This window comes from Salmo salar, chromosome 13 (genome assembly GCF_965601325.2).
Source record: "Salmo salar chromosome 13, fSalSal1, whole genome shotgun sequence".
NCBI classification, from domain to species: domain Eukaryota; kingdom Metazoa; phylum Chordata; class Actinopteri; order Salmoniformes; family Salmonidae; genus Salmo; species Salmo salar.
In genome coordinates this window covers 88,423,302-88,447,040 of record NC_138303.1, presented here as the reverse complement: position 1 = coordinate 88,447,040, position 23,739 = coordinate 88,423,302, and the positions used below count along the sequence as shown (strand labels likewise).

The following is a 23,739-nucleotide window of genomic DNA, read 5'->3' as shown; positions in this document are numbered from 1 at the left end:
GGGGTATTGTGTGTAGATGTGTGAGATAAAATCTATTTAATCCATTCTGTGTTCAGGCTGTAACATGTGGAATAAATCAAGGTGTATGAATACTTTCTGAAGGCACTAAGACATCATCCTATCTAATTATTGAAACTGGTTCATGGAGAGATTGTTTCTGAAAATAAAACTGCCCCAATTCTGCAGTCTTTTAAAGAGGGCCTTTATATGAAGCCCAAGTGTAATGAAAGTAATGAAACTTTCATAACTAGCTATATTTACAAATATTTTTTCAGGTGGACACCTCAGACTATACTATTAAATAGATTACATATGAGGACACTATGTTGTTGAAAATTGTAACCTTAATGAGGAAAAAAAAGCTTCTTAAATTAACATCATTAATACATTATTTAACCAAATTAAATGGAATAAACAAAATAAATTAAACCAATTGAAATGAATTCTATAAATGCAAAGCCAAAATCATAAAAATACAAACACAAGATCAGCTTTTACTTGAAAACCTCCAATGTTAGGCATGGAATTGATTAACTGCATAAAGCAAATATCCCTTTGTTTAGGTTTTGTTTACAGTAGAAACAGTCGTTCTCCCTGTGGTGCCACTTTCATCTGTGAGCACATTTATAATATTGCCATCCAGGACAACGGAGGGAGGCCACATTACACAGCTGATGGAGCCCATTCACCAGGGTGATAAGCAGGCAGACAGCATGGCCTTCCGTCAAGGCAAGCACATCAGCAGTAAGACCCTGGAGGGAGTCTTCACTGCTTTCAGGAAGAAGGAAAAAAAGATCAGGGCAACGACTTTATCAGCATGTAATTCACAACGTTAAGATGACTATTATTATGACTTCCATTTAGGATAAATGTAATGATTTCCCAATGCAAGATGTCACTCCTTATACTGCAAGTATTCACAGCACAGATGTGATGCAGTATGCTTGTTCCTCAATGCATGGGGTGAATATGGATGACCGCATGCTTAAGAAAGAGATGGCCCAGGCTAACACCCTTTTATTGGTCAGATGATGCCAATCAGCAGCCAATGGTCTGGACGAATACGGGTGGTGTGGGTATGTGAAAACCCTTTCGTAAATCCTTTAGGAAGCTCCAGCTTGCCTCATTGATATTCTAGAATGCTGTGAGTCAGCTGCTTTACTCTGCCACTCTCTCGGAGCCATCTGTGTTACTTCAAAACCAAGCCCTCTCTGTTCCAAACGACCAGCCTTTACATACTCCTAGGTTAACAGGTGCATATGGGGTTGGATGTGACATCCAACATCATATACACCTGTTTACATAGAAGTAAAATACTCCTAGGTTATGGATGTATATTTGATGATGCAATTAGTAAATGCACATATTCACACGAATAATGGAAAACAATATATTGCTGAAAACATGTGTGAAAATGTGTTGAAGAGATTGATATGGGTTAAGAATGTGAGTGTCAGGGGTAAATAATATACAGTACTCATTAAGATTATAACATTTTCTTTACTTCCTGCAATAGGAAATAGATTTTCAAAGCAGCTTGGTGTGGTGGCTGTACTATCATATCTAAAAGCAGAGTGCACAGCTGCTGCTCCTGTTATTCCTTCAAGAAAGCTCATGTCACATAAGATTAACAGTGATTAAACAGTGATTCTGATTAGACACTGTGCTAGGGTGTGTTCACTAGCTGCCTTTGTGCAGGAGCAGCAGAAGGGGGATCATAAATAATTGACCATATCATATTTTAAAAATAGTGAGAGCTGGTCCAATACATTAGCAAATATGTAGAATCAAAGCTAACAAATATCCTACTCAGATAATGATATGGTAACAGGAAAGTACTGTAACTGAATATTAGGATAACCGGTTAAACTGAACTGGAGATATGTGCACAATACAGTAAGTACATGGTTGTACGGACAGAGCAGTTTTACAGAACACAAAGCAGTTGTAATGTTTTAAGAGTAAATGTGTATGACTCAAGGCATGAGACAGGTAGGCACAGGGACAATCCCACTCTAATCCACTGCACCTATGAAATGTGTCCATTCATTTATGTAAAGTATTAGCCAGTATACATAACAGCTTAGACTTGACACTCCCATGTTAAAACATAACTGAAAGTTATCTGTAGATGCCCCCACCAAGATGTTGACATCATCCATAACAGTTATGCCTGAAGGATTTCAGTGTTCCGTCACCAAAGAAGACGGATCTGTAAGGTCACACAGAGAAAAATAAGATATTTGTCCTTGGAAAGAGCAATAATTCTGTCAAACAGGGGAATGCTTTCGGGAGTATTGGACAAGGGCCTGGAGAAACGGTCTGAAATAACAGCAACTCTAGCCTACAAAAGAGGAAAGATAAGGAATTAGACTGTGGGCTGTCACCTCCTATCCATCTCCATTTTATTTTACTACTGCAACCAACATAAGTCCAGTGTAGGATCACACAAACAAGAATATCCACAGCAAAGGAGATCAGACATGTGAGAACTAAACGGACTCTGACAGCAACATCTTCTGACCTAAAATATTTCAGTTCATGGCCCTACTCACATAGTCCCTTCTGGTTGTTTACTAGTGAAACGTAGAAGCCGTGTGGCTTTCTATTAAATAAATAGGCTCACTGTACATATACTGACCAAAAATACTAAAAACACACAACATGCAAACATTAAGATTTTACAGTTCATAAGGAAATCAGTCAATTGAAATAAAGTCCTTAGGCCCTAATCTATGGATTTCACATGACTGGTAATACAAACGTGCATCCGTTGGTCAAAAATACCTTAAAAAAAAGGTAGGGGCGTGGATCAGAAAATCTGTCAGTATCTGGTGTGACCAACATTTGCCTCAATCTGCACGACACATCTACTTCGCATAGAGTTTACCAGGCTGTTGATTGTGGCCTGTGGAATGTTGGCCCACTCCCCTTCAATGGCTGTGCGAAGTTTCTGGATATTGGCGGGAACTGGAACACACTGTCGTACACGATCGATCCAGAGCATCCCAAACATGCTCAATGGGTGACATGTCTGATGGTGTATACAGGCCATGGACATTTCAAGTGTCTAGGAAATGTGTACAGATCCTTGCGACATGACACAGCACAGCTGAAACCGAGATTCATCTGTGAAGAGCACACTTGTCCAGTGAAGGTAAGCATTTGCCCACTGAAGTCAGTTACAATGCCGGCCATGCAATCAAATCAAGACCCTGGGGAGGAAGACGAGCACGCAGATGAGCTTCCCGAGACAGTTTGTGCAGAAATTCTTTGGTTGTGCAAACCCACAGCTTCGTCAGCTGTCTGGTCTCAGACGATCCCGCAGGTGAAGAAGCTGAATGTGGAAGTCCTGGGCTAGCGGTGGGTTTATTTTTATTATTTTACCTTTAACTAGGCAAGTCCGTTAAGAACAAATTCTTATTTTCAATGACGGCCTAGGAACAGTGCCTTGTTCAGGGGCAGAGCGACAGATTGTTACCTTGTCAGCTCAGGGATTCGATCTGGCAACCGTTCGGTTACTAGTCCAAAGCTCTAACCACTAGGCTACCTGCCGCCCCGGTAGGTAGCCTAGTGGTAGATAAATGATCATTACATTCTCTGGCAATGGCGCTGGTGGACATTCCTGCAGTCAGCATGCCAGGCTGTATCACAACTGGCAGTGATTGGGATTTGGCCGGTGTCGGCCGTCATTGTAAATAAGAATTTGTTTTTAACTGACTCGCCTAGTTAAAAAAAAAAAAAAATAGTAACTTATTTAACTACACACTCCCTCAAACCTTGAGATATCTATGGCATAATTAAAAGTGGCCTTTTATTGTCCCCAGCACAAGGTGCACCGTGTAACGAGCATGTTGTTTAATCCACTTCTTGATGTGTCACACCTCTAACAGGGATTTACACAAATTTATGCAAAACATTTAAGAAATACATTTTTTTGTGTGTATGGAACATTTTAGGGGGGCTTTTATTTCAGCTCATGAAACATTGGACCAACACTTTACGTGTTGCGTTTATATATTTGTTCCGTGTACATTCCCTCAAATCCTAAAGTATTTCCTTTGGTATTATTAAAGTAATTGTTACTAATCAGGCTATTTTAATACAGGAATACAAATTATTTTTCTGCATTTTGGACTTGAGAGAAAAACATGACTGATTTGAAAACATGGAATGGAAGGCCTGCTGAGTGAAATCTGCTGTCCCCTCTAGCCTCTGCACTGCAGAGACTACTGTTGGGACAGGTTGATTTGGTATAATACATTAGGTGCGCTAGAGGCCACATCCATGCTAAAACCCCTCAAACCAATCAGCCACCCTGTCAGAAAGCATGAACTCTGTAGTCCCATGGTGCCTCCACTTGTCTGGGATAGCAAATCTGCCATAACACAGGGTGTCTGTAGGGACAACAGGGAGGGGACACATGTATCCGCGGTACAGCCGAGTGAAAGAGAGGGGGGGATCTGTTTGGATAGGCTTCCTTAGCTGACAGGCGTTTCTACTAGACGCTCATTAAAAATAAAATGTGAGTGTTCCACACTCGGAGGGCAACCGATGTGCTCTACAAAAAGTGACCTCGATACAAACTTTTAAGACCGTCTTGTTTAAGAGGAAGACAGGGTGCCTTGCTTGTTTTTGATATTTATGCCACACAGCTCTTACAAAGAAACGATTAAAATTTGCAGTTTCACATGTGAAATCACATTGTCATATGTGAAATAGCTGTTTCCACATGCTGAGCTTAAATTTCACGTGAAACCATGTGCTAATTTTAGAGTTCACATGTTGATAAAATTAAGAAACCTGCACACTGCCCTTGCTAGTATCACTGCTCTTTATTAAGCTTACCAATCGGCCTCAAGGTATTCATAAGAGCTCTGTGCGCAGGTTTCTTATTTTTTCTCATCTTATTCAATTGTTACCATGCACCTGCAACAAACATAGCTCAGATGTGCGAGTGCCTTTTGAATAAGGGTTCACATGTTAACACCACCTTTACACATAAGAATAACATGTTTGTTTTCACACCTTACATGTGAATTGCAGTTGCATGTGAAGTTTGCGGTTTCAAATCTTAAAACACTTTCTCATGTGTAAATCTCACGTTCATATCAGGTATGAAGGTAAGACCCAGATGCAGACGTCAAATTAACAATGGTTTAATAATCCAACAGGGGCAGGCAATAGACGGGTAAAGGCAGGCAGGGGTCAGTAAACCAGAGGTGGGGCAATGATACCTGACGGCAGGCAGGCTCAGGGTAGGCAGAGGTCAATAATCCAGAGGAGGGGCAAAGGTACAGGTCGGCTGGCAGGCTCAGACAGAGTGGTCAGGCAGGCGGACTCAGAGTCAGCACAGGCAAGGGTCAAAACCAGGTGGGCGAGAAAAAGACTGGGAAAAGCAGGAGCTGATGACAAAAACACTGGTTGACTTGACAAACAAGACGAACTGGCAACAGACGAACAGAAAACACCGGTATAAATACACAGGGGATAATGAGGAAGATGGGCGACACCTGGAAGGGGGTGGAGACAATCAAAGACAAGTAAAACAGATCAGGGTGTGACAGTAACCCCCCCCCCCCCCCCCCCCCCCCTCCCCCTGGGCACCGCCTGGCATCCTACCTGGGCGCATACCTGGTTGACCGGGGTGCCTGCGGTGGAAGTCAGCGATGAGGGCTGGGTCCAGGATGTCTCTAGCGGGGACCCAGCACCTCTCCTCCCGGCCATAACCCTCCCAGTCAACCAGGTACTGGCCCCTGCCCCGTGGTCGAACACTCAGGAAGCGTCTCACAGTGTATGCCAGATGGCCATCGAAGACACTGGGTGGGGTGGGCCTGGAGACAGAAGACAAAGGGCTGTGAGACACGGGCTAAATCCTAGACACATGGAAAGTAGGGTGAATGCGGAGGATACGGGGTAACAAAAGACGAACAGCAGTGGGGCTAATGACTCTAGAGATGGAGAATGGGCCGATGAAACGGGGGGAAAGTTTCCGGGACTCCACCCAGAGTGGCAGGTCCCGGGTGGAGAGCCATACACTCGGCCCAAGCCAATAGCGTGGAGCAGGGGTCCGGTGGCAATCTATATAGAAGTGGTCTTCAGAGTGGCCAGGGCTCTCTTCCAGGTACGGCGACAGCGGCGGATGAACTTCTGGGCAGAGGGATTACCGACTTCCTTCTCTTGTTCGTGGAAGAGCGGAGGGTGATATCCCAAGGAACACTCGAAGGGCGAGAGACCCGTGGCAGAACAAGGAAGGGTGTTGCGGAGGACTCAACCCATACCAGTTGCTGACTCCAGGTGGTACGGTTGGCAGAGACTAGGCAGTGAAGAGTCGTCTCTAAGTCCTGGTTAACACGCTCCGACTGGCCATTGGACTGGGGGTGGAATCCGGAGGACAGGCTGGCCGACGACCCAATGAGTGTGCAGAATGCCTTCCAGAACCGGGACGAGAACTGCGGACCCCAGTCGGAGACCATGTCCACCGGGAGTCCGTGGATCCGGAAGACGTGCTGCACCATAAGCTGTGGCATCTCCTTGGCCAGGGTAGTTTGGGGAGAGGAATGAAGTGGGCGGCTTTGGAAAACCGGTCGACCACAGTCAGGATGGCAGTGTTGCCCTCAGACGGGGGGAGACCCGTGATGAAATCCAGGGATATATGGGACCAGGGACAGTGAGGGACAGGCAGTGGTTGGAGAAGACCAGCCGGAGCTTACCGAGGAGTTTTGTTCTGTGCGCAGACTGTGCAGGTGGCGACAAACACGGCAACATTCAGAACCATAGTAGGCCACCAAAAGCGTTGTCGCACAAAGGCCAGGGTCTGACGAGAACCCGGGTGACAGGCAAGCCTGGAGGAATGGGCCCACTCCAGGACCACGGAGCAGACAGCATCAGGCTCAAACAGCCGGTTATTTTGCCCCCCCCCCCAGGTTCGGCTGGGACTGCGGCTTCTCCCGGACCCGTTTCCCTATACCCCCAGCTGAGTGCCGTCGCAGGCACGAGGTGGGAAGGATGTTCTCGGTCTCCGGGGTAATAACCGTGGAGTTATATCCGGCCTGACGTTCTTGGACCCCGGCCGGTAGGAGAGGAAAAAGTTGAATCAGGTAAACAGCAGGACCCATCTTACTTGCCTGGAGTTGAGGCGCTTGGCGGAGTGGAGATACTCCAGGTTTTTGTGGTCGGTCCACACAATGAACGAATGTTCCGCCCCTTCTAGCCAGCGACGCCATTCCTCCAACGCCATCTTCACAGCGAGAAGCTCCCGATTCCACACATCGTAGTTCCTCTCCATGGCATTGAGGCGATGGGAGAAGGCAGCGCAGGGATGCAGCTTAAGGTCCAGGGCAGAACATTGGGACAAGACCGCTCCGACATCCGAAGCATCGGCCTCCACCACAAACTGACGGGAAGTGTCAGGATGAACCAGGATAGGAGCAGTGGTGAAGCGGTGTTTAAGGTCCCGGAACGCCCTGTCAGCAGCAGAGGACCACGTGAACAGAACCTTGGTAGAGGTGAGTGCAGACGGGGGGAGGCCAGGGTAGCACGGATAAAGCGGCAATAAAAGTTGGAGAACCCCAGGAAGCGTTGCAGCTGCACCCTGGACGTAGGCTGAGGCCAATCCACCACCACTCTCACCTTCTCAGGATCCATCTGGACACTCCCAGCAGAGATGTAGCCCAGAAAGGGAATGGTGGAGCGATGGAACTCACACTTTTCCTTGGAGCACGTGTTCTTGGGGGAAGCGGGAGAAGACTAGGATGTCATCAATGTAGACAAAGACGAACCAGTTCAACATGTCACGGAAATCATTCACCAGAGCCTGGAACACCGCAGAGGCGTTGGTGAGGCCAAAGGGCATGACCAGATATTTGTAGTGGCCGCGTTGAAGGCAGTCTTCCACTCGTCCTCCTCTTGTATCCACACCAGGTGTTACACATTTTGTAGATCCAGCTTGGAGAAAACAGTGGCCCCCTGGAGTGGCTCGAAGGCAGAGGAAATTAGTGGTAGTGAATAATGGTTCTTCACAGTAATGTCATTGAGCCCCCGGTAGTCAATGCACGGGCGCAGGGTCTTGTCCTTTTTCTCCGCGAAGAAGAACCCTGCGCCAGCAGGAGAGGGATGGATAAATCCTGTAGCTAGGGAGTCCCCAATGTAGATCGCCATAGTCTTGGTCTCTGGTCCCGACAGAGTACAGACGTCCCAGGGAAGCGTGGTGCTTGGGAGAAGGTCAATCCCGCAGTCATATGGGCGGTGCGGTGGAAGGGAAGTGGCCCGGGACTTGCTGAACACCTCCCAGAGGTCCTGGTACTCTGTGTGAATGGCGGCGAGGTCTGGAGCAACTTCTGAGCCCACAGGAAGACATCCCCGGGCAGGTTGCACAGACTTCAGACAATGGGCGTGGCAGAACTAACTCCAGCCCATGATAGCACCCGTAGACCAGTTGAGAGGATTGTGTCGCTGGAGCCAGGAGAATCCCAAAACCAAGGGAATCTGGGGGAACTTGATGAGCAGGAATTGAACGGTCTCGCTGTGATTCCCTGACACACGTAGGTTGATGGAGTAGTGTTATGAGCGCCCGTCCAGCGCGCTAACATCCATGGGAATGGATAGGGGCTGTTCAGCTCAGAAGCCAGTGTGGCATCCATAAAGCTCTCATCAGCCCCAGAGTCATTGAGGACCCGGAGATATTAGGACTTGTTTCCCTACAGCAGAACGACATGAAAAGGGGTGTGAGTAAGGGAAGCAGAAAAGTTCTCCATATGGACCACCGGAGTCCTCGCTCCTACCGGTGAGCCTGGTCTTTTACCGGGTAAGAGGACACAAAAAGTCCCACAATCCAGACAGCTCCTTGTGTTGAACCTGTTTTGCCGTTCCGCTAGCGACAGCCCAGCTCTGCCTAGTTGCATAGGCTCGGGAAACAGTGCCTTGGCCATCTTCGATGACTCTCGAGGAAGGTCGGGAAACCTCGGGTGGTCTCGGCAATTGCACCGTCGGGACGTGCAAGCGAAATCAAATTTCCTCTTCATCCGTCATTCCCGCAGTCACCCATCGATGAGGATGGTCAAAGCGAGGAGGAAGTCAAGATTCGTGGGTAACTCCCGAGCAGCAAGCTCATCCTTAACCTCCTCCGAGATGCCTTGCAGGAACATGTTCGAACAGTGCTTCCTGGTTCCACGTACTCTCTGCTGCCAACGTGCGGAAATCCACCGCATAGTCTGCCACCCTCCGGGCGTCCTGCCAGAGCTGGATTAGCTTGCGGGCAGCTTCTCTCCCAGAGAACGGGGTCTCACTCACGTACATGGCCGGCTGTTGTTCCCAAACGGTGGTAGCCCAGGTGAGAGCCCTCCCAGACATCGTGATGAGGTAGGCTATTTTGGAGTGATCCGAGGGGGTTAGGACCAGGGCTGGAGCACGAAAATGAGGGCACATTGAGCTAAAAACACCCGACAGGTGCTCAGCTCTCCATTAAAGTGTTCCGGGAGGAGGTCAACGTGGCTCCCGGGAAGGTGGAGTGGCACTGCTAACCGACGAGTTACTGAGGGGCGGTGGGTTTACCACCGTGGCAGGCTACCCCCCAGAATTGCTCCAGCAGAATGTCCAACACCCGGTCATGGCACTCAGCCAACATTTGGACCCCCTCTAAGACCTCGAAGCAATTCCTTGTGCCTACCAATGGAGGCTTCTTGGGAGGAGATGGCGTTACCTGGTCCGGGTCTGCTGGGTCAGTCATGGCCAGTTCATACTATCAGGTATAAAGGTAAGATCCAGATGCAGACAATGTCGAATTAACAATGGTTTAATAAACCAACAGGAGCAGGAAAAAGACAGGTAAAGGTAGGCAGGGGTCAGTAAACCAGAGGTGGGGCAACAGTACCTGGCGGTAGGCAGGCTCAGGGTAGGCAGAGGTCAATAATCCTGGGGTGGGGCAAAGGCACAGGTCAGCAGGCAAAGGACAGGCAAGGGTCAAAACCAGGGGGCGAGAAAAAGAGACTGGGAAAAGCAGGAGCTGATAACAAAAATGCTGGTTGACTTGACAAACAAGACGAACTGGCAACAGACGAACAAAGAACACCGGTATAAATACCCAAGGGATAATGGGGAAGATGGGTGACAACTGGAGGGGGGGTGGAGACAATCACAAAGACAAGTGAAACAGATCAGGGTGTGACAGTTCACATGTAGAATTGCAAGTTCACGTGATGTTAAAATAGTGTTATTCTCCTCACGTGAAAAGGTGGTGTTAACATCCCACATTAAAACACTATAGTATAAATATAGAATTCACTGTAGTGTTTTTGCTGTCTTTACTGTAATAATCATAACTTTATTTGTTACATGCGCCGAATACAACAGGTGTACCGTGAAATGCTCACTTACAAGCCCTTAACCAACAATGCAGTCAAAGAAATAGAAAATATTTACTAAATAAACTTATGTAAAAAAATAATAATCAGAAAGTAACAAGAAAATTACATAACAACGAGGCTATATACAGAGGGTACCGGTACCAACTCAATGCGCGTGGGTACCTGTTAGTCGAGGTAATTTGTACATGTGGGTAGGGGTAAAGTGCCTATGCATAGATAATAAGCAGTGAGTAGCAGCAGTGTAAAAACAACCGGGGGGGGGGGGGAGAATCTATGTAAATAGTCCGGGTGGCCATTTGACTAATTGTTCAGTCTTTTGGCTTTGGGGTAGAAACTGTTAAGGAACCTTTTGGACCTAGACTTGGCGCTTAGGTACCGCTTGCCGTGCGGTAGCAGAGAGAACAGTATGACTTGGGTGACTGGAGTCTGACAATTTTTTGGGCCTTCCTCTGACACCGCATAGTGTGTGTGATATATGTCCTGGATGTCAGGAAGCTTGGCACCAGTGATGTACTGGGCCGTACTCAGTACCCTCTGTAGCGCCTTACGGTCAAATGCAGCGCAGTTGCCATACCAGTCGGTGATGCAACGATGGACACTCTCTGAAGTGTTTTGCGGACTAAAGTGGATACTGTAGAATTTACAGTTAACTAGGGTATAAATATTGTAGTAATATAACTGTAGTATATACACACACTATAGTAATTCATGTTTTTGTGGACTGTAGTATTTACTATAGTGTTTTTGTTTTATTATATATTTTTAACATAGATTTGCAGGCTTTCTCCTTGAGGAAACCTAAATGGAGAAATACTAAAAGAGCTCATTTTCCATAACCTGTTGGTAGGTAGGACTGGGGTCTGAACAGATAGATCTGCTCTTTTATATAAACTGTAGGGAACCCAATATATGGTCTATACTTGCTTGTAGGTTTCTCACTTACGGGTGGCACAAATTAGGATATGGGCAGGGTACATGCAAATTAAATACTGTATTATTTACTATAGTTAAAGTGTAGAATTTGTGTGGACTGTACTTTTTTGCAGATACTACTGTAGTATTCTATATAAAGTGCTACACATGATCAAGGAATACTACACAGTGTGTAGTATAGTATTCTAGAGAATTAGTACTGTACTATTCTATAGTAAACTGTAGTATTTTTTCATGTGAGATGTTGCAATAGTAATGTTTCCCCATATGGAATTGCAAATTCTGTAACGCTATTCTTTAAAAGAAAAGTAAGACTACCTGAGTATAATAATTAAAGTGCGATAAAAGTGATGATTTCTTATTTCCTAGCCTTCCATTCAGTGTTACTGCTGCAGGCGCACACCTCTCTTCTTCATACATTGTTCATTGACCGTTGGAAGAAGCCCAGTGAAAAGAACAGAGAAGCTAGAGCTCTGTGTCCTTATTTAACATGTTAAAATAGCACTGTCAGATAAATTAACATTTACAAAAAAAAATTGTTGCATTGTCTGAAAGCATTCAAAATACACTGAAAATATCCTAAATACAAAATCTATACTGCTATAAAACAACAATGCTGTGTCAAAACAAGTTTACTTTGAGGTTAAAGAAAGTGTGTTCATCAATTTAAAAACAGATTTGTTTTACTGTTACTTTGGACAAAATCTATACTTCAATAGTTTTGTAATGCTTTTGTATAAAAAAAAAATAATCTTAAATTACAGCTCAATTTGAACAAATTATGAATTTGCAATTAATCATGATTAATCACAGCAAATCCTGCTATTAACTCTTTTTTTAGTAGTTTGACAGCCCTAGTTGACCTTAAAATGTGAAAAAGCGAGTCGGTCATGGTTGCGCATGGTCACGTAATGAGGTAGCGACATCAACATTTGCGTTGGCCCTCTTGGTTGAATGGTCAAGACACTGGCTTCTGCTGTCGTAACCCCGGCTTCTAATCCTGGTAGTTACAAAAACACATGTGAAACCATGAGTCTGAGTCATGTGAAAAATAAGAATTTGTTCTTAACTGACTTGCCTAGTTAAATAAAAAAATATGTAAACTGAGAAGTATGTCATGCCTGAGACAGTCACTAAGGCTGACCTCTGAGCAGTTATGCAGCACCTGGTAACCAATTAGGAGCCTTAGGAAGAGGTAGCTTCAACCCCTGTGGCCTAAACACATTAAGTGTATGTGTGGGGTCAATTTCACATGTTCAATTCATCAAGATTGAGGTTGTAATTAAATTGAGATTAAGTGTACTTAGGATAACTTAATTTGATAACAAGATTACATTACATGAAGTTGTTACTTTGCAAGGTGTTGGATGGCTTGATAGCCAGCAAGAAAAGGTTGATGTGCTCCTGTGGCCTTCTTGCTTGTGTTTTTCCTGCATGGAATGCAGGGCTTCCCCGTTTTTAGAACATTCATGCCATTAGGTCAGAACATTATGACAACCATCAGAAAACATTACCTTTGCTCTATGTGGCGTACATCCTCTGTTTGCTGGAAGCACTCTTTCTGATCAAGAGGGCTGTTCTTAAACCTACAGCTGTCAATACAGTGCAGTGTCCCACCTCTCTCCACTTGTGCCACCCTGAAACAGTAGTTTCAAAGCCTAAGAAAGACCTGGTTGCTGCAACGCTCATTAGAGTCCTGGGCAGCACCTACACTGTAAAATAATAAACAAATAAATAATATATATATATATTTTTTTACAATACTTAACTGTTAATTTCTACGTTTTTTTCTATATTTATGAATAATGGTAGAATACTGTGAAATTACAGGGATAAACTTATTAAACTCTCGTCGTGTAGAATAATATGAAATGTCAGTAAATGCGAAATACATTAAACTTCCTATATTTTTACAGACATGCATTCCCTTTTCACAACAATAATCTGTAGAAATACAGTAATATAAAGAACTACATTTACCATTGTTTATGGATATTTACAATAGGTTTTACATTCTAAATGCAGAATTATAGTAAAAAAAAGATTTGATGTATATAAAACTATGCAAGAGAATGTAAAAAGAATGCTGTCATCTGATTGAACTGATATTGATCACTACATTAAACATTAACTGTAAAATGATGAGTATTTACAATACCTCAATGAAAGTGAATGCATATCATTTACCAGATACTGACTGTTCACAAAAAAAGAGCTGTGAATATGTACAGTAGTCTCAGTTCCATCCTGCTTTTACCTTGATCCAGCTAGCTGGTTTGCATTCCTACTGACATTCACAATGAGGTAGATTATGTCCTCATAACTGCTTTGAATAGCTAGCTAGGATTTGTGGGACACTTGAGGGGCGCATCTACCTAGTGGTTTTGAGACTAGGTAGGCTAACTAGTAAACCGCTAGTTAGCAAGGTAGACTAAGAAGCAAAGAAATTACAATATACTTACATGAGTTGGTTTGCATTCATATAGCCAAGACTTTTGCTAAACTCAACTGCTTTAGTTAGCTAGGTTTTGTGTGGGCACAGGAGACTGGAAAATCATAATCAAAGTTTTGATTTAGCCTATGGCAGCCTGGTTCTGACCAGTTTCAACACCACCTTTCCCATTTGTCCTTCTGTGGCCCCTTTAACCAGTAGCTAGCTAGATTGTCAACTGCTTCCTAGCTACTTAGCCAGTAGGCATACGGTTGTATTGCATTTATGCTTCAGTACGAATCTACCCAGCTAGCTAACTATTTACGTTAAGTATTTAAGGTTTATTGATATCAAAGTGACCATACAGAGTTGCCTACTTTTACCAGTGTGAGATTGTGCTTACATGTTTTTATGTAATGTAGGTAGACTGCATTCTACCTTGACTCCCAGGTAGAAGACCATGCGATATTGTAATTTTTTTACATTAATATCATGCAATTTTGCCCTCATCTGAGTATGATTCATTATGATCATTCACTATGATCCAACATTCTCTTCCATATCAGACACTTCCTCCTCTATTTCAAAGTCACCATCCTCTACATCACTCTTCAGAACTATTAAAAAGGTTAGTGTAATCAAAGAATAGTCAATATTTCACGTCGCATTTTTCCATTTGACAATGAATCAGAAACACGTTGGAGGCATCATTCAAACGCCCGCTCACACAACTGGTGCCAATTGAACACAGCAGCTTGGCACATGCATTGCTAGGAGAGCGGATATCCATCATCCCAAGGCAAGCACTACCACCAAACGTTTGCTTAATTGTTTAACAAAGTTTAAATAGTTGACGAAATTGCTAGATGTGCAGCTCATTAACTTTGTGTTGTATTTGCTAGCTAATATTGTGGAGTATGTAGTTGGCTGCTCACACGTTAGCAAGATAGCTAGCTAATACTACCCGAGGCGCTAGCTACCAACCAGACCTTGGCTAGCTGGCAGCAAGCCAGCTAAAATACAACTTTTTTGTAACATGTTGATCGTTAAAGTTTTAATTATGAATATTGATGCATTGACATTCAGCTATTTTGCTAGCTGCATTTCATAACCTATCTAGCGCGCGCTAATCTTGCCAGCTAGGTAGTTTGCTGTAAGCCAATTCCACCTGATAACATATGTTTCTCTTTCTCCTGTAACAGTTTCTTGAATTGGAATTGAGGAAATTCCCTGCAATCCTCAAACTGAAGTAATATTCATAGCTAGTTTAGCAAACTGAGTAGCTTAGCATGGAAGTACAAAGAAATAATCCCTGTTGTCCCCTTTTGAAGTCCATTGTCATTGTAATCAAGCAAATCAGAAATATACACGTCAGTAGTTAATTGGAACCTAGATTAAAATCTACAAACTACTTTTTTTTTCTTTGTTAAGTTAAATATAGAGAAATTGGGAACATGTCAGGTCTTCCCAAATAGGCACGTCGTTCCTGTGGCCTTACAGTTAAAACGTTACGAGCTTGTGGTTGTCATTACACCGACATAAAGCAAGTGGCCAATATGTATGCTGCATGGTTAGCTGCAAATGTCAGTTTACAAAACATAATCCTTTTAAAAGTCATATGCGTCGTCATCATCATAGTCTGCTGTATCACAATGTGACAAGATGCAAGGGCCGTTTACATGTGAAACTCGTCATTGTCAGAAACAATGCCTTGAGCTGAAGGATCTTCTAAGGTCACATGTTTCAAAAAGAGAAAAGGTCAAATGCCCATTCAGAGACTGTGGCAAAGCCTTTACATTAAGATCCTCTTTTACCTCCCACATTTCAAGGCAGCATAGGTATGCTGCAGCTGCGCATGTGTCCAATTATTTCGGTTCATTCAGTGAGTTCTCATGATGATGCTGAAAGTCTGTTCGGTGTAGATCTTATTGATGTGTGACATCAGGCAGTGCTGGATTCTCTTAATACATTGGGTGTGGAAGAGCTGGAAGACATGAAGTATGTCCCGGAGGCAGATCTTCTCCATGTCCTGAGGCCAGTAGAAGCAAGGAAGCAGATAGCCCAAGTGAACGCTACATGTAAGTATCAGTTTGTTACTTTAAAAAAAAACTCATGATAACGGGCATTAAAGCATGGTATTGTCACTATGTAAAATGTGTTAAGCATGGTGAGAAAATTAGAACATGGAACACGGCCTGATTCCCAACCTCTTATTTTTATCCAAGGTGAAAAGGATAGTACTGAAAGGAATGAGCCAACACCAGAAGTGTGTCTGGTAGCCCCCAAACACCCCGCAGCAAGGATTGTTCCTTTGCTGTATATAAGAAAATGCTAAACAGGTTATACATTTACTGTTTAAAAAAGTGCATATACACCCAAAACTTAAAATGGGCTCTATGTATGACGATATGATTGACAAGAAAGTATTTAAGGTGGGGGTCAAGTCAAGTAATATGTCTAATTCAAATCATAACTTTTGGAAAGCTTTGAGCTATACTACCAATGATTTCAATCTACACAGACATTACAACAGTTTAGGCTCAGTTTCTCAAACTCTGATTAAGCCTAGTGTAGCCCTCCTATTCATGGTGTGTCAAATGTAGTTATATTGCTTTTATAAAAAGTTGTCATAATCATCATTTAAAAAGCAGACAATTGATAAGATGTATATGTTATAATGGGAGTTAAGTTTGGATTAGAAACTCGGTGATGATAATGTATGTGGTGTCAGGGAGTAAAATGTGGAGTTAAGAGAACCCCAAATGTGTTTGTGCACCTTCACTGTGTAGATACTGAAAGCACAAGCTCACCACTGGCTAGTTCAACCGCATGATCCAGCCCCAGTAGACGGACAGCAGTGGACAATAACTGGCACTTCAGTTTTGTAATTCCTTGGAATCGAATGCCGTCTGAGGTTACAAGAAAGCTGGAGAACAAGGAGGGTCCAACTGGAAGGGAGAGACGAAGTCAATCACCTGATTGTAGATGAATCCTTACAGTTTGTCCAATGCCAGGAAAGAAGCATTTTGAGTGAAGTAGCCAGGAAGATGGTGCCGACTTATCCTAAGGCATTCCAAGATGTTAATGAAGGTGAAATTGTTGGTAGTGGACACAACTCCCTCACTAAGCAGCTGCAGAGCCAAGTTGATAACTTGGAGAGGGAACACACCCCCCCCCCCCCCCCCCGAGGAGTCTGAGGAGCCACCATCCAAGAGGATATGCCTGGATTCTTACAGCTGTATCAACTGGCGACCAGGACGTCTACCAGCCAATGAAACACACACACACACACAAGAAGATGTACAAAAACAGAAGCAAAGACAAGTATTGAAAAGAAAAATGGCAGCAACCTTCTACTCCCAGAGGAAAGACATCATTTGTGGTATGAGACCTCTGACATTGCCAAAGAATGGCCATATCTACACTAGACCCCTGGCATTAAGAATCATTTTAGAGAACTTACTGGTGTTGAACTCAAGAGCATGAGAAAGCCATGGCGAGCAAATGTGGGAGAATTGTGTCCTACTTCAAATCTCTCCCTCGTGAGTGGAGGAACAAGATTGCCAAGACACTGTCAGGTATAGAAACAGTCAAAGAGAAGCCAACCTACCTGGGTCTGTTTTGCTGCTACTTAACTTATTCAATGAAGAAGAGAACAAGGTGTTCCTCAACGTTGACGAAACTTGCCTTCCATCGGAAATTGACTGTGCAAAGCTGCCAAGCACACCATGCATTGTTGTTTGTGGCAAGACATTTGTGTTTTCACTTCACATACCCAAGTTAAATCAGCAGTTTTCCTAAAGTGTATTATTTTGGAACCACAAGTTTTACTTTAGTACACTGAATAGTATTAAAAGTAATCATTTTATATTTTAGTATACTTATAATACAGGATTGGAAATAGGATTTTAATACACTTAAAATATATTCCTAATTTAAACTAGTAGCTTATTAAGTATACCGAAATGGTATTTGTAATCTTGTATTAAAAGTTGTGTGACCGGTCCTGCATAACAATAAAGCAGGACAAGTGGAAAAGGAACGAGACAAAAAGAAACAAGGGCAATTTAAAGTGTTTTAAATTAAATAAACAAGTCAACTTCTCTGACCATTAAGGGAAATAAAATAAACAGTAAACCAATATGCACTAAGGAACAAAAAGGAGAGTTAACAGAAGCTATACTTATGAATAGGAGGAGAGGAGTCCGACTCCTGTCAGGGTGTGTTGTGAGGTCCGAAGCGTCAAACATCATTAGGCACGTGGTGTTATAACTTTGACAACAAGCTTACTGCATTGAATTGGTAGCTCTTTGAAAACTGAACATCAGAGCTTTTTTTTTTTTTTTTTTTTAACTCTTCCCATCACTACTTATTACTATATAGTGTTCTAATGTACAACTTAAGTGGTTCCAAAATAATACAAGTATACAGCTTTTTTTGCTTGGGTAACAATGTGTCAGACCTGTGTGGATGTGTGTGAGGTAGATAGAATGAGAGTTTGAGGGAGAGGGATGGAGCAGGAACAAAAAAAGAGGGAGATGAAGTGGGTGAGGTTGCAGGAGATAATGAGAAAGATGGGTAAAGTGAGGAAGAGTGAATGGAAGATAGTGGTAAAACATTTCACCCCTTGTCTGTTATTACCATAGGGAGTTCTGACTGCTGGAAACTTAATGGTTTCTGTGGAACAGATCGTCCTGAATGGCATTCTTGCCTTCAACGATGCCCTGGTAATGATGTTTGTGGCATATTATCGCTTTAACATATATTACCCCTCTGATCTGGCAGCAACATTGGAGTTCCTGCAGAGGTATGAATTCATCCCTTATTACCCACTACAATTTCATTTAAAGTGACTGACTGTATAGTTCTCCCAGGATTTCTTTGTAGCACTTGGGAAAGTGGCGTGTAACATTATATTGTGCACCTATTGCAATAGACATTACTTTCTTTGCAGACGTTATAACTAACTCTAGTCTGGTGTTGTCATCTAGGATGCCTTACTGTTAACTACAACTTTCAATTTCAAAACAAAACCACACAAGTCTCTTGTTGGCCAACAGAAATGTAGCATTTCAGGATACACTTTCTATGCACCCAATATACTTTCTGGTGAAAAAAAACATAGTGAAACATTATTGTTCCACTGTTACCTTAACTGTATCAGACATTTTCTAATATTACTTTGCAAACATCCTACATGTAGCCCCTTTAAATTAGACACAAATGTACCTGCAAAAATCCATGTTAGTCAACAAATCTAATTATTGTATCTGAAGGGGTAGAGGACCACTCCTAGTGATTTAAAAATGGCGGACACACTAGTATAGAATGGCATTTGTTACTTCATCCAAACGCAGGTGCCTATTCAAGATCAACCCAGATAAGGGGTCCAAAGTGGAGAAGAACTCAAAGCGGCATGCAATCAATCCAAAAGTTATTTCTCTGAACTCAAACATTGCAGACTATGGAGGGAGTAGCCTTGCACGCGTACATACAGGCACTTAAATCCACCGACTGCAGCACAGTGAAGAAACAGGAAGAAGAAAGAAAAAAAACACTTGACAAATGTTAGAACTGAATGTTTTTACATTAGCATGTTGTAAGTTGCTTTTAAGTGAATGTTTGACACAGTATATGTAAAGTTTGATTAAAAAAAAAAAAGCTTTCATTGAATTTCCTGTTTGACACTAACTATCAAGTGTATAGTTCTAGAAATGTTTGTACACTGAGATTACCTGATACCCCTCTTAACACACCCTTCCCTTTCTACCCCTTTACCATGCCACTGCACACACACACACAGGTTAAGGTTTGAACGTGTATTGAATAACTTAATATACGTAATAAATATAAGGAAATACCTGTGTAATGTCTAATTGTTTTTTTGCTGGAGAATTCTTTGTTTTCACAACCAGTAATAGTTACATTGAGAGTAAGGTTTTTGTAATCAATTAAGGAGTTGTCTGTTTTTTAGCTGACCAATACTCCATTTTCACAACTGATGCCAGTTAGATCAAGAGTAGGTTTAAGTAATATGACAATTCTGTGTTCTAGCTATAATTTTGGCATCAACTCAGGGTTTAAGCTGTCTAATTCTCTATTTTCACAACTGATAAATTAAAATTACAAAAAACTGCTCTCAATTTATGATTATAATCTGTGTTCTAACTATTTTGTCATCAATTAAGGAGTTCTTTATGCTTTTTAGCTGGCCAATTCTTTATTTTCACAACCAATGCCAGCAAAAAAAGGATTACAGGTAAAAATAGGAGTTAATGTCGTAAAATTGCAGTAATATACTTTATTTAATGGAAAGTAATCACTGTATTTATACAGATTATTTATGTACATTTTTAGTCTGTAGTTTTACAGTCTATTTCTGGCACCAGTGCTGCCAGACCTACCATATATTAATAGGATTTTGGATTTTTTTTGTTCATTTTTTTTTTTTAAATAACAGTGTAGGCTATCATGTCCCTATCAATACCAACCAGGTCAAAGAGTCTGACTGTGGTCCGTAATGACTCATAAATACCCCTCACCACAGACAGCCCTGTGGTCTGTAATGACTCATAAATAGCCCTCACCACAGACAGCCCTGTGGTCTGTAATGACTCATAAATAGCCCTCACCACAGACAGCCCTGTGGTCTGTAATGACTCATAAATAGCCCTCACCACAGACAGCCCTGTGTTGCAAGGTAGTGGAACATCAAAGGCTCTGCCAGACCACTCTGGCAACCCGGAGAGGGCACAGAGGGGTGACATCAGAGCTCAACACAGGTGGCAAGACGCCAGAGCTGAGAAGTGGCATGAAAAACAAAACACTATTAACATGTTTTTTGTTATAGAAGCACAAGGAAACATCTGCTATAGGTAGATCTTTGTGGGAGTCTTATGCAACCATGAACCACTTATTCTGAACGCATACTAGCCTATTCATCAACTCAGTGTGAATAGTCACATTATTCATGCAGCACATTCATTGTTTCAAAATGGAAAACATTCATAAGAGGCATTGTGTTGGCATACAGTACATTATCTGTGTAATAATTTAGTCACCTTAAATATGTGTGTGTAAATGTGTTGTCAAAATATTATTGTGTGTAGCCTACACATGACAATGGAGACTTAGGAGCTTTTACCATCCATACACTCTTAGAGAAAAAAAAGAGGTGCTATCTAGAACCTAAAAGGGTTCTTCGGCTGTCCCCATAGTAGAACCCTTTGAAGAATTGAAGAACCCTTTTGAGTTCCATGTAGAACCCTTTACACAAAGGGTTCTACATGGAATCCAAGAGTTCTACCTGGAACCAAAAAGGGTTGTCCTATGGGGACAGCCAAATAACCTTTTTTTCTAAGAATGTAGCCTGCTGAAAATAAACTGCCATTATGAGGGAACATGCACACCTGGAGAACAGGTGTAGCCTATGACAGGAAGCAAAAATTGATCTTACCTTACAGTCCTCTGTGTGGGATCGGACAGAATAATCCTCTGATAAATACTTGAGAAAGAAGAAGTCAAACTCCTCATATTTTTCCTGAGCGTGTTGGTCCAGCCTCATGTATGCCTGGATACAGATGCTGCAGACATCCTCATCATCCCCACCGCTGCTAAACAAATCCAAAACCATGTTCTGAAGACTGCAATTTAAACTGTCTGGGCTTGACATCCCCAACAGTAAGTCGGAAATGGAGTAAGAATCACAAAAAGAGAGGCTAAAATTCCTAAAATAATCAAGTAACATCTGTGACGAGAACGTTGGAGTTGAGGACCTAAAGCCAGTTTTTTGCCGATACAATGTGGTGCAGGCTGACTCCAGGTGTGTGTGGTGGCTTTGAGCATCAGTGCAATGAGGACCTGGAGCAGCGGATTTGGTCAAATTGCTTAGAAAAATATCACATTTCCCCTCCTTTAGAGCCGGGTGGACCCCGTCAGTCGCGTTGATCCAGATTTTGCGGTTGCTCCTATCCTTGGACCTCAGTTTAACTCCAGCACACAGCCAAAGGTGATTAGAGAGAAGGACAGTGAAAAATAATAGGGATGCCAAAGACATTCGCCATTTCTGTACTCTCTCGGAATCGGCACAGGGTTTGTCGTTTTGTTTGGGAGCACAACATATTTTTAACACGGCGTCATCTTCCCTTCGAAACATCCAAGCACCCCTGATCATATTTTAGGGGGTAGACAAAAGCGATCTCAGATGGCTTTTTCACCTTTGCAATATATCCCCCAAACAATGCCACCTACCTCGTTTGCAACATGGTGATGGGAAGCATTTTTTCCAAGTTGTTGTGTCAAGAAATCAATCCAGCTCCAAACCCCGGCGTCTAATCCATTGCAAATAGATAACGTCCGGCATAATATTCCCTATACACCCAAAATTGTAACATGTTGTGAAATCCTACCGACACCCCCAGCACCGGTGCAGCATCACACAAGAAACGCATAGCACGTACAAAAACGAAATCTTTACTCTATATCTGCCATTCTCAAACATGACAAGTCTTATTTTTTCTTCCGTTTTTAGTGCAAAAAGCGACATTTGCCTCTCATCTCCTCCTTCCTCTTGACAGTCTAGTTTAGTCTGTCGCCATCTTCGGTTTAGCACAGAAAACCTTCAGATTATTTAATTGAAGGGGGTGGAGCGCCTGCGCTATTGGTCGCCCCTGTGGTTCCACATCTCCTCTCACATTCCCATTAAAGGTCCAATGCAGCCGTTTTTATCTCAATATAAAATATTTTCTGGGTAACAATTATTAAGTGCCTTACTGTGATTGTTTTTAATATATATATATTTTTTTTTATTGCTTCTTAGCAAAGAGCAATTTCTCAAATAAGTATTTTGCTATGACAGTCTGTGAGTGTTCTGAGTGGGGAGGGGAAAACTGAAAACTAGCTGTTATTGGCAGAGGTTTGGAACTCTCTTTCTTATTGATCTATTAGCTAATTTACCACCTGGTAATGTCACCAGGCAGGCCAAAACTCTATCCCACCAAAACAGGCTGGAATTATAGGCTGTCTTTTCAAACAGCTCTTACACTAAAAGTGGATTATCATCATTTTCACAGAATTATTCCAACCTCATGGTGTGGAAACATATATAAAACATAAGAAAATCACGTTTTTGACTGCACTGGGCCTTTAACGCAAGCCCATTCATTCCCCAATTTTCATTCAATCCTTTCATTGGGCATCCTTACCCGATGAGGAATTTAAGGAGAGAGATTAAATACCACATTATTCATCTGGTTTGCAAGGTTTGCAAGAAAATATGAAATGTAATGTTACAAAATAATATTTCATGGTAAACAGATTTAGATTATGTTTCGAATGTGGTAATAGTACAGGTTTTGAGTGTGGTAATACTACACACCAAGAAAATGTGAGGTCACAGGATTTTTTAAATGTTTGTTCATTTTACACTATTTGATGATGTTTTCCAACATATTTAAAGAAGAAGTGGTATGGATTGTCATCAAGTACTACTGTAGGCCTACTACTACTGCCTGACTATGCAAATTATTACTACTACAGTTTATGACCATAATAATCATAATAACAATACTAATTATCATCATTAGCATCATCATCAATAATCACAATAATCCTAATCTCTACATATGGTTCTGCAATCTGCACATAAGAACAATAGTGGGGTCCAAAATGATTGACACCCTTGATAAAGATGAGCAAAACGGTCTCTATAAAATAAATAATTCAAATACTGAGCTAGATGGTATGCTCAAAAAAATTGGGAAATTATATTATTTTATAGTAATACAATTACTCTGAGAAAGATATTTTGTTTAACGAGTAATATTTTTTTTTCTCAAAAGGGTAGGGGTCAAAATGATTGATACCCCTGTTTTCAATACCTTTCAATACATTACCTTGCGAGGATAATGGCACTGAGCCTTTTCTAAAATGTTTTATGAGTTTGATAACACATTGGGTGAAATCTTAGACCATTCCTTCATACAGAATCCTTCCAGATCTTTGATAGCCTTC

The 23,739-nt window shown here is 42.3% G+C and overlaps 1 protein-coding gene across 1 annotated transcript in view; it reads right to left on the bottom strand.

Moving 5' to 3' along the window:
- nalf2 (NALCN channel auxiliary factor 2) overlaps positions 1–22,340 on the bottom strand; it is a 45,960-nt gene extending 23,620 nt beyond the window's left edge. Inside the window, exon 1 of the mRNA XM_014137506.3 lies at positions 21,185–22,340. Coding sequence (XP_013992981.1) covers positions 21,185–21,901 — 717 coding nt within the window. The 5' untranslated portion in view covers positions 21,902–22,340. The remainder of the gene's footprint in view (positions 1–21,184) is intronic.
- Between the last annotated feature and the right edge of the window lie 1,399 nt (positions 22,341–23,739).